The 16512-nt window shown below is 42.9% G+C and overlaps 2 protein-coding genes across 4 annotated transcripts; both read right to left on the minus strand.

Annotated features, from left to right (window-relative positions):
• Positions 1-65: 65 nt before the first annotated feature.
• Positions 66-5939, minus strand: LOC133929500 (calcium-dependent protein kinase 15-like). Of its 2 annotated transcripts, none has more exons than XM_062376273.1 (8): positions 5196-5939; positions 4667-4810; positions 4420-4572; positions 2039-2154; positions 1771-1938; positions 1315-1442; positions 1122-1221; positions 66-644 (listed from the first exon to the last, which is right to left on the minus strand). In XM_062376273.1, exons 1-8 carry the CDS (start codon positions 5836-5838, stop codon positions 624-626), a joined length of 1473 nt encoding a protein of 490 aa, XP_062232257.1. In that variant the 5' UTR covers positions 5839-5939; the 3' UTR covers positions 66-623. The 2 variants fall into 2 exon arrangements, with proteins under 2 accessions (XP_062232257.1, XP_062232256.1); XM_062376272.1 differs by having other exon boundaries at positions 66-623; positions 5196-5937.
• A 693-nt stretch (positions 5940-6632) lies between these two features.
• Positions 6633-10758, minus strand: LOC133929502 (uncharacterized). Of its 2 annotated transcripts, none has more exons than XM_062376276.1 (2): positions 10602-10758; positions 6633-9192 (listed from the first exon to the last, which is right to left on the minus strand). In XM_062376276.1, exon 2 carries the CDS (start codon positions 8950-8952, stop codon positions 6973-6975), a length of 1980 nt encoding a protein of 659 aa, XP_062232260.1. In that variant the 5' UTR covers positions 8953-9192; positions 10602-10758; the 3' UTR covers positions 6633-6972. The 2 variants fall into 2 exon arrangements, with proteins under 2 accessions (XP_062232260.1, XP_062232261.1); XM_062376277.1 differs by having other exon boundaries at positions 6633-9195; positions 10602-10757.
• Between the last annotated feature and the right edge of the window lie 5754 nt (positions 10759-16512).

A 16512-nucleotide genomic window follows, 5' to 3' on the forward strand; every position in this document is an offset into this window, starting at 1 on the left:
TTGTGTAACGAAAAATATAACACATGTTTGCAACGCATGTACTAGAACCACAACATTACACTGTAGGAGACATAACAATGGGCACATCAGGGTATGCACCCTATGCAAATATAATCTTGCCTGATATGATCATTTGAAACTGTTTACAAACACTCTTCTTACATAAATGATCAATAGGCAGAAAACACAGGACCTCGTTACTTTTGCCTGATATGATCATTTGAAACAGTTTTTCAAGCCCTTTTCTTACATAAATGATCAAGAAGCAGGAAACATGGCCAGAAGGCACACCCCCATTTTAAGATACATGCCAAAAATAAGATGGTAGAACATGGAAGCACCAGAAAGAACCACCCACATCAGGAGACACTAAAGGGAAAGAGTCATCCATGATTGGCAACTCGTCCAAGTATAGAAGACCACTGTGCAGATGCCTGACTGAATTCCACTTCCGAGTATGAATTGCTCTCCTCAACAGTTATAAATACCATGGAAATTTTCTAAAAAGCCGTTTTCACTTTAAATGTTGGAGAGGCTTAAAACACGCGCCGCCGATTTGGAACAATCTCGGTGCTATTATTCTTCATCATGGCAACAAACTCCTGGTAGTTGATTCTCCCATCCTAAGCAGTAAAAATAGGACACTTTACACTTATCAAGCAAGTTAAACAGTATTCACGTGAAATTAACTTGAGGTTTCAATTGTTAAGAGAAGACATGATTTCACGATGGCTGAAGCTTACCAGAAAAGCTATGGTACAATTTCGTCGATTCATCAAATAGAAAAGGTAATGGTTTCTTGATTACTGGCAAAACAGGATGGATCATTGTCTAGGAGTCTAGGAGTTTCTCATTAGCTTAAATGATTTTTGTTAACTTTATTCCATAACAATACTGCTCTTTTTGTTAATATCCAGAATCTAAAAGAGATGGTAGAGAATTTGGTATCTTTGGAAATAAAATGTCCTTCAAGGCTACTACGTCTCCAAGATCAATTTTATTGGTCCTATTTTGCAAACTCATACCATTCAACATCTTCCAAACAGCGATAAAGCATCATATGATTGAAGCTAAAGCAACAGCACGTGGGGTTATTGTGGGCATTTCTTGGAGTTACTCACATGATCCGTATCCACTTCAGCAATGATTTCTTTAATTGTTTTCTCATCGCCCATATCATACTTCTTCAGAGCTTCTTCCAACTCATCAACTGTTATGTACCTGTACAGGAATGTGCAAGCAACAAGCTACTTAATGTAAAAGGTCAAACTTGGTTGATAAGTAACAAAAAGTAAAAGTTCAAAGTGAAATTACCCGCTGTGGTCCTTATCAAAATACTTAAAGGCTTTATATATGTGATCCTCCTTTTCTAGCCTATTCATGTGCATCGTTGCTGATATGAATTCAACATAATCAATGGTACCATTTCCATCAACATCAGCCTGGTCAGGAATTGAAAGATAATGAACAAGGAGCGTTGGATCTATCAGACTAGTTCAGCAGAAATGTGGAAAATTCAATTTTATACGAAGTTGTCATACTAACTGAAGTCATATGGTATCTTTTGTTCCCTTTTCAGATATAAGCACATCCAATACAACCTATTTGTGCACTACTGGCATTAATACAGAACAGAGGAATAAGCAACTTTCATTGTTCCTATTGAGGTAGTTGCATCAGACCATGTGAATAAGAGAAGCATACAGAGACAGGAAGAGGTAACAAAAATGTGAAATTTTAAGGCTATGGTGCTACTAGAAATGAACTGACCGCCTCCATCAATTGTCTTATTTCTGATTCAGTAATTTTGGTGCCAAGCTTTGGTAAACCTGTTCTTAGTTCTTCAAGAGTTATTGTCCCACTGTTATCAGTATCCAGGGATTTGAACATTTCTTTGAGGCCCACGATCTCCTCCTCTGACAAGTTCTCGGCAACAACCTAGTTATAGCAGAAGCAATGCCAAGATGCATCATAAACTGTGGACTGGAGTGCTAAGCAACAGAGAAGAAATGCTTCAAATTCAGAACATTTTGGTTACCTTCAAGGCAACCTTCTTAAGCTTGTTCATTGCCCTGAACTGCTTCATTCTACCGATAACTGTAATATCAAGTGGTTTGTCTGGGGCCTCTCCATCCTCTCTAATCCATGGATGGTCTGTGTGTTTAATGTATTAGATTGAGACACTATATGCCAGCATCACAAGAATGAAGATTCAGTTTGCAAAGACAGCATAAACAACTTTGAAAAAGAAAATAAATAAAGTTGATGGTGCATTTTTGAGAAACCAAGTGGAGAAGTGACTTTATTTACATGTGATAAGGTATTGACAACAGTTGATATGTCTTGAACTTAGTTAGCATATGTTTTTGGATGCTTTTTCTTATTCATGTTTAACTCGAGTTGGCCGTGTTTGGAATTGACGAATTCTTCTCTGTACGCGGAAAAATTACACACACCGGATGATTCGGTGTTCACCAAAAGTTCCAGTGTGGGCAGTGTATACTCGCCGAACTATTTCTTGCAGAGAGCAATTTTTTGGACGAAATTAGAGATCAATGCATCGGAAAGTCCGGTGAGTGTGGTGGCTACATCGGAGGATATCACCGGAGCATTTTCAGTGTTGAAGCAGAAATGAAAGGAAACACCGGATGGTCCGGTGATAGACTTTGAGAGCGTTGGAGTATTTTCTACAGAGAGAAGATTTTTTACGTCAAGTTTGATTATGTACGCCGGATAGTCCGGTGCTGAGATTGAGAACACCGAAGAATGCACCAGACCTTTTGTTGTAGAGAGGTTGCAGAAGAGTTGTTCGATGTATAGGCACACACCGGATTATCTGGTGATGGACATAAGATCACCGAAAGCTTTCATCGGACCTTTTCTTGTAGAGAGCAAAGTTTTCCTGAAACAGATAGTGTTGCACTCACCGGATGGTCCAGTGTTTAGGAGCAGAACACATCGGAACATCCGGTGTTTACGTTTTCTACTGAATGTGCTCTGAGTTGAAGTTTTTGATTTTGTGCTAACCTACAGATGTTTTGGAGTGTGGAGAAATGTGTTTGCTTGTTTCAAGGTGTGCAGGTGACGGATGCAACTTGACGATCGATAATGGGTGATCGGGATTAAGCGAGTGCTTGGTGCCAAATGATCAAGGAGGGCTAGACGGAGTCAATGGTGATCCTAGCTGTACATATAAAGGTCAAGCAAAGTATGAAACGGATAATGAAAATGGCATATTGAAGAAATCAAATGAAGAGAATGCCGGTGCAAGTGACAAAGTGACTCGAGGAATCGGGAGCGGGAGAGACTTGCCAGAGGTCAAAATCGTAAGACAGAGGACACGCGTCATCATTGGAGCACTTGCTTCAGGTGGAAGCGAGCGGTAGCTAGTCACGCTTTGAGAAGCGTGCTAGGATTTCGCGGTTTGGCCTCAAAACCATGGAAGGACTGGAGGAGTACGTGGCATAATCGCGAAGCTTGCGTCGATGCGAAGCTAAGTTGTAAAGGCGTCGAGCCGTCCGATGAATGGAGAAGAAAATAGACTAAAATACCCTCGGTGATAGATAGAAGTGTACTATAAAAAAATTGTATTTTGGAAAAAATTAGCTAGTAAACTTAGAGGTCAAATTTTCTAGATATATAAATAGAGGAGTAGAGCTATAGGAGAGGGTGAACCAACCATTTGAGCCCTTTGTGCTATCCATATGAGAGCATTATGTTAGAGTTTTAGTGGAGAAGGATGAATGCTTAGCTTATATAATATGTGAGAGTTTTAAAAAAAAAATCTTTGTAATCCGCTTAAAATAGAGCTGACCTCTTCGAGTAATAAAGTTTATTTTATTTCATATGCTTGAATTCCCCTCTTTCTAGTTTCTCTCTTGGTTCCCTTACCTTGTGTGCAAGTTTTTTTCTTTCCGATTTTGATTTTCGTTTTTGTTTTTTAATTGAAATTTCAGCACCTTGTGAGGTCATTCTTCTAGTTGCTAGAGGCATAAAATTCGTATGCACACGCTTATATGATGGAGTCTTAAATTTTCTTGTCTCTAGACAATTAACTTGAAGAATTTCGTTGTTCTGTGTTCATCTTTTCTTATTTCTTTACTAGTTGTGATTTTTCGAGTGCTAAGATACATGGATTGATTTTAAATGTAACATATAATTCATATAACATTTATGGTGTCGTGTTACCTCAATTTTCTTTATTAAATTTTTTCTCGATTTTTATTTCCGCTTGAGTTTTAAAATGCGTTGAGTGATTCAAATAGAAAAAGACTATCGATTTCGTAAGAAATTTATTGAAGCGTCTGTTCATCTCGCGCTAATCGCCAATCTCGTTCCTGCAACTTCACATCATGCACACGAGCGTCAACATGTACAACAAAGATTACCAATGGGGTGAGTTTGACAATAGAGGCTTACTCAAAATTTCAGCAGCAGTAAGCCGCTCCTTTGGGTATTGCCGTAGCATTTTCTTGACCAAGTCTTTTGCGCTATTTGATATTGAAGGCCAGGGATCAGATGAGAAATCTATATGACCTCGCAAAACAGCTTCAAATATACCATCCTCGTTCTCTGGTAAAACCAGGGGAGAATGAAGACAAAGCATCCGTGTTAGGATAATGGACTCAAAATCAGACTGATTAATGCAAGAAACAGCGAAATGTACCAGCCCAGAAAGGAGGAACGCCGGATAGAAGGATGTAAAGGATGACTCCGGCACTCCATATGTCCGCCTCAGCTCCATAGCGCCGTTTCAGCACCTCCGGGGCAACATAATACGAGCTCCCAACAAGATCCCTGAACTGTTCGCCTGCATCATTACCACCGTCGCCTTTTTCAGTTTACGTGAGCTCACTATGAGCTAAATTACTACGGATGAAACAGCACTGATCGATCTCTCGAATAGTTAAAACTCGAAGCATTTCCCTCCTGCTGTCCTACAACAACAACAAAAAAAAAGCGCCTGACTTTTGAAACATCTTGAACCAGCATTTGTTGAGGTTTCTTCCCTATCCCTTTTCTGTTGTGACACAATCGATGTCTGAATACCCACCATGAGCGTCTAATCTCAAATCGGCACCTCTCTGACCATGCCGAGTGAGTGATTGGTCATGGGTTAGGCGCAAGCAGGTACACGAATGAAGGAATTAACAGCAGAAACAGTGGAGAAAGTGAAGAGAAAGCAGGTAGCTTACCGGGCTTGAAGAAGACGGATAAGCCAAAATCGGTGGCTTTGAGCGGTGAATCCTCCTCCTTGTTGAGGAAGAGGAAGTTCTCGGGCTTGAGGTCCCTGTGCATGACCCCCATGGAGTGGCAGGTGTGCACGACGGAGACGATCTCCCTGCAGAGCGCGGCGGCAGCGCGCTCGGAGTAGTGGCCCCTCGCGATGATCCTGTCGAAGAGCTCCCCTCCCTCGCAGAGCTCCATGACGAGGTTGACGGAGTGGCGGTCCTCGTAGGCGCCCCGCAGCTCGACGATGTTGCGGTGTCCCGTGAGGTGGTGCATGATCTGCACCTCGCGCCGGACGTCCTCGACGTCGTCCGTGTGCGCGAGCTTCCGCGCGGCGATGGACTTGCAGGCGTAGCGGCGGCCCGTGGGCTTGTGGGTGGCGAGGTAGGTGACCCCGAACTGGCCCCGCCCCAGCTCGCGGCCGAAGGTGTAGGCGGCGCGGACGTCCTCCATCGGGCGGCCCAGCACGTGCCCCGCCGCCGCCGCATCCGCTTGGCGCGGGGGCGGCGGCGGGGGCTGAGGCCTGTGCTTGGGTGTTGGGCGGTTGGGCTGCGAGTTCTGGGAGGGTTGGCCTTGCGACTGGCGGTGGCGGGAGGTGCGGCCGCCCATAGTGTCTGATCAGACGCGGACGCGGCAGCGTCTTCAGTTGAGTGAGCAGGGGCGGGCATGGTTTCCTCGCCTTTTGCTCGTGCGTGCGCTGCGGTCGTTTCGTCTGCTTTGCGCGTGGAGACTGGAGACGCACGGGCCGACCGCCCAAACTGCGTGCCGCGTCAGCTCCTGCTGTGCATTTCGTGGTCTATTATTTTTATTTGATTTGATGCTTATCTATTTGTTAATTTTTTTATCTGCATTTTTTTTTATCTATTCTTCTAACCCTAATCCTAATATAAATAAATAATCTTGATAAGTATATAAGGATTCAGAGTCTTCGTTTCATCCTCTGCCAACCGTGGACAGTGCACATTTCTGCATCGTCTGTCAGCTTAACTCAACAAGCTGCTGAGCTGTCTGAGCCCGTGACGATGATCACTCACGCATGTTCCAGTTATGGCAATGTTTTAGTATCTTTTCTGTACCTGCCGTGTCCATCACTCCCGATCTTGTCATCTTCCTCTGGCTCCAGATGCAACGGCGGCACCGGCGACATCCAAGGAGTTCTTTTTGTTATCCACAAAATGTGGCTCAACACATGAACATCGGTTCCTTTGACTAGTAATAAACACCGATCTTTGATCATGGCCTTGCAATCAACCGATACACCATCAGTTATTTAAGTTTCTTAAATCCTAACTAGAGCAGCAAAACCTCTCGAAGACAGTTGAACACTGACCTTCAAACAACTATAAACACTTTCACAAAGTTTATGACAGGTAATTCGCAAACAAACAAAATAAGAAGGCAGGTTGCTGACTAACTGAATTTTCTCCTTTCCAACCAAACTTGCAAAGTTTATGACAGGTATTATGACAAAACACTTCCCAAAGAAAAGCAAATTCCTGCCAATAGCAGTCCTGGACAATACAGAATGGGGACGGGAAACAATTGTGACAACACGGTACGACGCCCTAGACAAAGACACCAGGACAGCACTAATTACAATCACTGAAGAAAGTTCACAACACAAGTCGGCTACCCCTTATTTACGGTACATGGGACCGGAATTTATGCAAATTCAAGCATCGCGAGATCAGTTTTGGTGAAATCATTTCCCTCACCTCGCCACCAAATGAAAAATTGCCTCCCTCACATCCAAGTGCGCATGGCAGAAGAAGTTGAGGCACCATTCTCAGAGCTACCACCACTAACATGAGTTCTTGCGGAGAGTAAAGCTAAGAGCCCACGGCCGTGGACCCTGCCCTCCGCAGACGGAGTTGTGCTAGACTGCACCGGAACACAAGGATGAACAGAATTGTTCAGGCCAGGATCGCTCCATCCCAGGAAAGCTTCATTGTCACCACTTGTCATATCCACATTGCCCTTCGTTGCAGTGACTTTCATCTCATCAGGTTTGGCATCAGTAGTAAACTGTTCGATTGCAGGACCCAATGATCCACCACCATGGACACAATGGTCCTCAATTAAAGCATTGTGACCAGCACAAAGACCAATCTTGCTGCGAGCAAACTTATCACATGGCGGCCCACCAACACCAAAGCTTGAGCCCTCCTGGCCCCATGAGCAGCGTTTGCCTCCTCCATGTGCCTTGCAGAAATCAGTGCTCCCCTGCGCACTTTTCGCACAACCCTCAAACTTGCACCTCTTACCACCACCATGGCGTACACAGTACTCCGTCCTCCCTCTAGCACTCTTGGTACAGCCTGAAACTGAGCATCTCTTCCCACCACCGTGAGCAACACAATACTGAGTCCCACCATGGACACTCTTTGGGCATACACCACCACCCTGATAGGAGCAGCGCTTACCTCCACCGTGACCCTTGCAGAGAGAAGTGCTACCTTCAGCTCCTTTGGAGCAACCCCAGAATGTGCAGCGCTTTCCTCCACCGTGTGCCTTGCAGAACTTTGTGCTTCCCTGGGCACCTTTTGTACAATCTAGGAACTGACAGCGCCTTCCACCGCCATGCGAGATGCAAAGGCCAGAATGTCCTTCTGCACTTTTTTTGCAGTTCTCCCTCTGGCACCTCTTGCCGCCTCCATGCTTGATGCACAAGCCAGACTTTCCACGTGCAGCACGCAAACAGCCTTCCTGACTACAGCGGCGACCACCACCATGGGCTATGCAGTGGTCAGTTCGACCTTCAGCACTCTTTGTACAACCAAGAAATTGGCATCTCCTACCTCCACCATGAGCTTTGCAATAGATTGTCCTTCCCTCAGCTCCCTTCTGGCAACCAGGTTTCTTGCATCGCCTACCACCACCATGGGCTATACAATGCCCAGAGGCTCCTCTTGCTCCTTTTTCACATCCTGGGAACTGACAGCATTTAGTATTGGTGTTGCGTTTATGGGGGTTAGCTACCCCGGAAGTACAGGCAGCTGGGCTTTTCACACTCGCCGTAATGGCTGATGTAACATCCGGAGAAGGCAAAGCATCATCAACTTTTTGGGGGGTCATTGGCAAAGAAATGCTGTAGGTTGCTTCAGAAGCATACGATGATGACACCATAGAATGCCCGAAAAACCAACTAGAGGGTTCTGATCTTTTTCCTACAATATGTGTCACCGAATTAGGCACAACTGTCTCTAAGCCATCATGAACATTTAATGATGCAGTACTTGCATTGGTCACAGCTGATTCAGGCGAACCAGTGGATAAACTCAACTGAAGATCCAATTTTGGTGCGCTTGCTGATGGTACATGCTCAGCACCAACAAATTTCTTGTGATGATGTACCATATCATGGCCAAGGCGAAGGTCAAAATTCAGGCCAAGATCCATTGATGACTCCTCATCAGTCTCTTTTGCTGAAGATGGAGACATTGTGCAAGCTGTGGGTGAACTAACTTTGCTATTTTCAGAGGAACTTGTTGAACGGCCCAAACCAAGGGTGAGCAGTGGATTTCCAGGACCTTCAACTCCAGCCATGTCAACCCACTTCCTTTTCAGTGCTCTTGGATTGGCCCTAGAAAAGTTGGAATACACCAATGTGCCAAAGGCAGTATCTTTGTATTCAACTGCTTGCTTAACTGAGTTCCAGTGAAAAAGATTGTTCAAGGCGTCAATATCATCACCAGACCCAAGGTTTCGGGAGACCCTGTCCATTCCAATCAAGAAACATCTAGTAGTGTCAACTGTCAACTGTCAATCAAGAAACATCTAGTAGTGCCTGACTTCCGGAAATCGAAACTCTATTGTCATCTACTGGGTTAGAAGTATCAGCAGAATTTTTTGCAACCTCCACTAACAAATCCGGCTACATCATCACGATCCATTTCTCGCCACTTTCAAGTATGAAAGGAGAATTATGACGTTCAGCTTCAGTTTCTAGAAGGGCCAACAGACCTGCTGATTAAAAAGCAATAGTAGATTAGAACAAGCTAAGAAAAAACTAGAATCGGATGTGATACCAGTGCTAAATAAATCACATGGCAGTGGACAAACAGTGAATACTTGAGCCACTATAATTTAGAGAGAGAGAGGTTCCATGTTTTAGGTAAGAGTTTCAAGCTAGAGCACTGAACAAAGTTTACACGACCTGTGTACTTCATACTCAAATAACATTTCAATTAAAACTAACAATTCAACAAATTGCAGGCTTAATTTTCACATTTTTTTTTAAAAAAAACAACTCTTTCTGGATTACAAGGCCATCTTTTATCAACGTGAGGTGATTGATAGTACATAAATACAAATTACAACAGTTTTTTACCCTAACTCTGTATCCTTCTACTCCATTTTGCTTATGTGATGTTCAAAAACATAACAAAGGTGACTACTAAACATACAAAAGAAAAGGGTGGTAAAATGATGGATAACTATGACCATACGAAATAAGTCCAGATGCAATAGATTCACAACTAGAGTCTAATGCATGTAGCAGACACTATGCAGATCGCACTATACAACTTGCATTGCAGTTGTTTTACAAAGCCACTTTCTCACCTGCCATTTGCAGACAATTTCATTGGTGCAGTACAAGTAATTAAGTAAACAGGCATTTTAGCTATGCAAGGACGCATCTTTTCCCGTGCGTGTAAATATTTTTTCCTCTCATCTGTCGTTTGTTATGGCGAGAAATATCTGTATGGCGAGTGTATTTTCCAGAAGAGAAAAAAATGTGAGGGGAGGCAAAAACAAGTTGACAACTATGATGCATAAAAAAGGGGAGCTCAGAAAAGCAACTTCGACTCAAACTCTGCTTCTAAATTAAACTTATCAGCACAAAGGATCGACGGCGCGTTGAAAGCAAATAACCAAGGAAGTAGAAGAACAGAACAATTGATTCAGAAAATGAATTTTCACACGCACGGCATGGACACTAAACACAAAACAAACAAGAGCAGAAAAATCATAGCACATGAAACCTTTCCCGCGAACGGAAAATAACTGGGGCACAGATCCGTCCGCAACCAACACCCCCCACCAGACCATCAGCTATTGCGCCCCCTAAAAAGGTTGATATCTAGTTTTTTTTTTAAAAAAAAAGTTTGAGATCTTAATCTTGTAATAGTAAACCACAAAACAAAACAGGACAACAGAGAGCTCTGTTTTTCCGTGGGAGAAGGAATCGGTGTCAAAGTTTCTGGAGAAGACACGCAAACAGAGAGCACCCTCCCTATTCCGTTCCCCAACCACGAGTAGGTGCCAACCAAGGTTAAGATCTCTTAGCGCTTCCCTCTATACCAATCCAGCGCCGAATCCAACGGGGAGAGAAGTAGTACGGTACCAAACAGCACAGAAGGGGTGCTCACCTGCGCCGGTGGAGCGGAAGAGGTCGAATCCGGAGCCGAGGCGAGGCCGTGACCGTGAGGTTGGAGGGAGGAGGGATGGTGTTGATGAGCAGGAAAAAACCGAGGACGCCGGAGGGGTGTGGTTATCTTATAATAAAAAATAAAGCGGCAAATGGGTGGCCCCACCCCCGTCCGCGGAGAAAAGACGATGCGTTTCTTCAATTCGGTTGTGGGCCAGCAAATTTGTTCAATTCTGTTGTGAGCCCGTGACCGTGTACCTCCAACAAATTTGTTGTACTAGCAACATTTAATTAAGGCCGATGTTATTTATCAGACATCCGTTTTTCTCTTTTTCTTTTTTCAAGTGACGAATCGGAGTCATTCAATCGCAATCTGATAGTACATATTATTTCTTCTATCTTCCATCTCTAACGCATTATTCTTCTTTTTTTTTCCTTAGCCGTCCCATCGATAGATTCATCATCACCGCTCACCGTTGTGCTAACCAATATGTTTTTAAGCTTTTCACCACTAATCTTGCCCATCGCCCACGGCTCCGATGGCATCACCGTCGCCTCACTACACCACCATGTCACAGCCCACTATTAGTCTGGTCGCCACCCTAACCTCTCTATAACCCTCGGAGTCACCGATGAATCCCGAACCCTAACTCTTCCCCTAAACTCACCGACATTCACACGGGCAGCTGAAATCGAGCGCGCAATTTTTTAAGCGCTTAAAGTTTAGGAAGCATGTTTAATTAAATCTATTTAGTAAATAATAGTACTATCACATTAAGATGCACTTGTTATTACTCTAATTCGATGAATTTAGGTAATTTGCTGTTATTTTTATTGGGTACGGAGAAAGAGTTTAGGTAATAGCGAGACGTCTATAGTAACTTCGTCAATCTTTAAACTCCACATCTCTAATTTTTAGTAGACGTTATGTAAATATATGTGTGATGATGTGAGTATATGTGTGCGTTTACCGGTTATTCCAATGTTTTAAAAAAAACAATCTATTAACATGGAAGGGCAGAGAAGGAGGAGGCGGCGACCCAAGCGCAACGGTTGCGGGCTGGGAGGATTGGTTGGTGGGTGACAGTAACATTTTTGGAAGCAACAGAGAGGCGCATACTTTTTGATAATTATGTAATCTTCTAAAAAGATTGCACAGATAAAACAACCTTTTTCTTTCCAAAATGAAAACTTGATTTGCAAAATTAGATGTATTTTTTGATAAATTATGTAATCCTCTAGAAAGATTGCACAGATAAAACAACCTTTTCCTTTCCAAAATGAAAACTTGATTTGCAAAATTAGATGCCCTCTTTTGAGTCCTGACCAGAGCAATGGCCGGCCGGGCTTAACGAGCTGTCCATGGCCGCCCCTTTTCCCCTGTTGGTGACCGAACAAATTCCTTGTTCCTGACCTGACCTGATGATGGATGAGGCCGGAGAGGTAGCCATAGCCTTCCCTTTTGGCTTTCTTCCCCGCATCAGATTAGGAGGAGCAAGCACCGGCAATCGCCGATGGAGAATCTACCAATCCGTCCAATAATGCAATGCTATGCTATATGCTAATGCTATCACAGTATCACCTGTCTCGTACAGGAGCACTCCATCTCAACAGCTAGGCGAGTAGCTAGCATTTGCATTTGCATTTGCTTCCTGTTTCTTCTTTTTTTCCCTCCTGCTCCAATGGCCAAGTGTGCTTCTACATTTGGCTCGTGAAGACACTCATTGTTCATCCACTGGAAAAGGTTCAGTACTGATTTTGGCAGTCTCTTTTGGTTTTGTGCACACACTCGTTCGGCCTTGCATGCAAGATTTTGACTAGCTGGGAATGAACACCATGGATGATCTCGTGGCTGACCTGAGCCTGAGCCGGGCACATCCATCTCCGGATATAAGATACGTCTTCATAGGAAATCCTAATATATATAATAGCACCTTCAACCAATTCTCTAAATCTCGCTCTATATTTCTTTATATAGAGAGTCTCTATAAAAATTCTCTCTGTATTTCTCTATATACGCTCCAATCAACTCTCTAAATCTCACTCCCTAAATTATACTCATATATATTTTATTAGTATCCTATAAATAAAAAATATTTGCAACGGCTATATTTCCAACCACTAAATTTTGTATATGTTTAAATTTTATTTGAATTCAAATTGAATTAGAAGAAGAGTATCATATAAAATGATAAAAATGCATATAAATAGATCATTACAAAGGAACTCACTTTATCACCATATAACCTAGGTCTGAAAATAATTTTTAAGAATTTATTTGAGGTCCTAACAATTGTTAGAAGTTATAAAAGTAGATTTATTTGGAGAATTTTAGTTTACATTGCACACCGGATTTTTGGGATGAATCTAATTAAAATGGGTTGCACATGGATTATGAAACACGTACAAAAATTTTTAGAATTTTTGGAGTAACAGAAAATCACTATTTTAAATAAAAAAAGATGAGAAAGAAAATTGGAGCTGTCAAGTAGTGTTCATAGTGAATTCACACATCATCGTCTAGTTCCTTTATAGCGAACCGGAGATGGCGAGTCTCTCCCGCTCGCCGCTCGCTAGCTAGATGTGGCGAGAGAAGGGAGGAAGTAGCTAGCCACTAAATTTGGCAAGCGGGATAGGGAGCCGGTTAGGGCTTGATTTTATCCCACTTTTAGTAAAAAATAGGGTAGGGAGTGGAATATAAAGCATGTTGGACATGCTCTAATGCACCTTGTTTGGAAAATGATGGTGTTTGACAAGTCTAATCTCCGCAATTATTGCCCTTGTGACCAGAAGGAGGGGGACATGATGCCAAAGTGAAGTGCCCAAGATCTTATTTCCGTGTTCATCAAAGGTGGCCCGGATTTAACTGGTGGGGTGGACACTGGACATCCCTGTCACGGTGATCTTCTCCGAGGATAGAAAGCTAAGGGTGATATAAAGTGATATCTCGAGCACTTGTGTGTCTATTTGTGTGCGCTTGTGTGGCCTCCTTTCCTTTCTGATTTGATGTATGCATTGCATTTGCAAATGGCCTTTTGCTTCATCATGGAGCCACTGTTTCTGCCTCGTCGGAAGGAAGGGTCAGATTCTGTAGGGAAGTTGCTCTGCACAGATGAATGAAACGGGTGGAGACATAGCTTGTGATCAAATGTTCAAATGGATTCTTTTCCATTGCAATGTCATTGGTGATGATTTTTTTTTGCTTAGTTTATTGATGGTAGTCTGTTACTAAGCATGCTTTTGTGAAGTCTGCTTTGCCACAACATCAGAGTTCCACATGCCAGCAAGACTTTGCACCTCGGATTGGAGACTAACCAAACACAAGCTTTCCTACTACTTTCTTGCTGATGCTGAAGTTGACATTAGAATTAAAAACAGACAAAGCTCATGAGTTACAGAGAATTCGTGTGCTAATTGAAGTGTGATTACTGGCATAAACAAATAAAGTAGCAGAGGTAGGCGACGGACTGAACTTGTCCACTCATCTGGTTGGTATTCGGGTCGAGCAAAGACCATACCATATGGCACAGTAGTTTATACGCTACTGATATTTTACTAAACATGGTTACGAGCCACAGAATGTGCCAGAGGCATATTCCATCTTTGCTGTTACCGTTTCTACCTCAGCTGTCAGATGGTGGGAATGCCTACTCTGGCTAGATATATTCCAATTTTCGTATGGCGATGTGATTAGAGACGAGAATCTCGAACAGCAAAAGGTGGCGTGGCAAGTCAGTGTTTGGTAGCAGATCGAGATAAGTGCAAGAGCAAGGAGAAACGAAAGAAACCTTAGAAATCTGCATCAGCAAAAATAATTGGTTTGCGCTAATCGATTGATCAGCAACGCGTCTGCCCTACGCTAATGGATCACGGAACGAAACCAATCTAGTGGACTGAACATCTGTCTGGCACGCGGAGTGCCACCGCGTGCCCACATGCTAAGCGGCAGTAGGACCTAAGGATCTGTCGGCATAATAGGGAGTGTCGGCGTGTCTAAATACCTCATAAATGATATATGAAGAAAAATTTATATTTTTATATAATTTTGAATGCAGATGATCTTTATATAAAATTATACATATCGATGATATCTATAACTTTATAATTGAATATTTTTCCATTTAAACCTGTTTAGATATAAAAAATGACTAGAAATTACATATCTAGTTTTTAAGATATGAAATTTATAATTATTTTTGGTATTTAAAGACATTCAAATGAAAAAAATATTCAATTACAAAGTTGTATATATTATCGATAAGTATAATTTTTATATAAATATCATCTTCATTCAAGATCGTATGAAAAAATAATAGATTTTTTAATATCGTCTATAGGACAGGGCTCACCGCCATGTAGCAGGTGAAGTGCCAACACGTCTTTAGTTGGTATTCCTCTGACAGATACATATTTCTGCAAATATCGGATTTTAGATATTATTTTTGTAATTTTTTAATAAAATATTATTATTTCAAAAGAATCCTGAACCGGCGGTGATCGTAGTGGCGAGAGACGCAGGATGCAATCGCCGTCGCGGCGGCAACAGACGCCAGCGATCGCCAAGGAAACAAGGCCACACATTTGGGCCGTTGTTCTGTGAGCTCTCGGCGGCCTAGAATTGTACTTGGGCTTTCGTACGCCGAACGCGACATTTCCGTCACGTACCCGTGTGAGTGAGTGAGTCGAAGATGCAGATGCGCCATCAGCTTTTAGCCGCCGATACATCCTTGACATGCCGGCTGCTGATGCGTCAATGCCATTGAGAGATGTTGCGTGCAGTTGGTTCTCTGCTAGCTGCTGCCGTTTTCTATCCAACACCCCTGCCGAAAGATGCAGGAGGTGCTCCATGCCATTTCCAGATATCACAACACAAGCATAAGCATGGAGGAATGAAGTCCAAGAAGGGCATGGATCCGCTCTGAGATGAACGGCTCGGAGCCTCGGATGCGGTGCAGCCCCCCATGCATGAACCAGAGCTAGAGCTAGAGCTAGAGCAACGCAAGCTCGCTCGCAGCAGGCTTCCCAGGGTCCGTGTCCATTCTTAGCCAACCAGAGTGTTGGCGTCCTCTCCTTTTGCAAAGAGAGATGCCGAAACCACGGGAGGCCCAAGAACATTGGAGCAAGAATAGAGTATCGGTTCATGGAGCAGCTGCGTCAGGTGGGCGAGGCCCTCGCCGGCATCAACGCTTGCGCTACTACGTGAAAAACAGACAAAAAAGATAGATCATTACACGATCCGTTACTTATGTCGTCTTATATCGGGACCAGATATTTACCCGTCATAAATAACAAATAATAGGTGACGGGTCATAATATTACCCATCACCTATAACATGAGTGACGAGTAATTACTAAACCCGTCACTTATGACTTGGTATGCAGGATTGTATCTTGTTTCATAGAGAGTATGCAGAGCTGAATCAATGCTCCGTTTATAAAACCCATCGATATAAGCGTAAAAATGACGGTGGTGATAAGGATAGAGGCAAGAAAAGTAAAGGTGGTCCTAGGAAGGTGGTGTAGTATTTTTCTGTAATTTGCCTGTCTGAAGCGTCTGTTTGCCAACAGAAATGAGGTACAATTGGTGCATTGACATAAGAAGGATCGTAAGAATGACACAATGATACAACACCTGGCGGATTCTACTCAGTGACAAATTGTTAATTCCACATTTGGTTGGTTTGCTGAAGAATTGAGAAATATTAGGTTTACTATGAGCGCAGATGGTATGAATCTTTTCGATAATATGAGTATCTCATATAGCACCTGGTCTGTTATATTGTCGATCTACAACCTTCTACCCTAACTTTGCAATAAGCGAAAATACATTATGTTGTCGATCTTAGTATCAGGATCAAAATAACATAGCAACGATATCGATATGTACCTTAGATCTTTAGTCGATGATCTTA

The sequence above is a fragment of the Phragmites australis genome, chromosome 9 (assembly GCF_958298935.1).
Source record: "Phragmites australis chromosome 9, lpPhrAust1.1, whole genome shotgun sequence".
Lineage (NCBI taxonomy): Eukaryota > Viridiplantae > Streptophyta > Magnoliopsida > Poales > Poaceae > Phragmites > Phragmites australis.

Excerpts from the sequence above, each read along its gene's own strand:
- LOC133929500 (XM_062376272.1), bottom strand. The coding sequence starts at position 5,838 with ATGGGCGGCCGCACCTCCCGCCACCGCCAGTCGCAAGGCCAACCCTCC. Across the intron at positions 4,811-5,195 it reads ATCCGTCTTCTTCAAGCCCG|GCGAACAGTTCAGGGATCTT; the intron begins GTAAGCTACCTG and ends GTAATGATGCAG. Across the intron at positions 624-1,121 it reads CTGAAGTGGATACGGATCAT|GATGGGAGAATCAACTACCA; the intron begins GTGAGTAACTCC and ends TTTACTGCTTAG.
- LOC133929502 (XM_062376276.1), bottom strand. The coding sequence starts at position 8,952 with ATGGACAGGGTCTCCCGAAACCTTGGGTCTGGTGATGATATTGACGCC.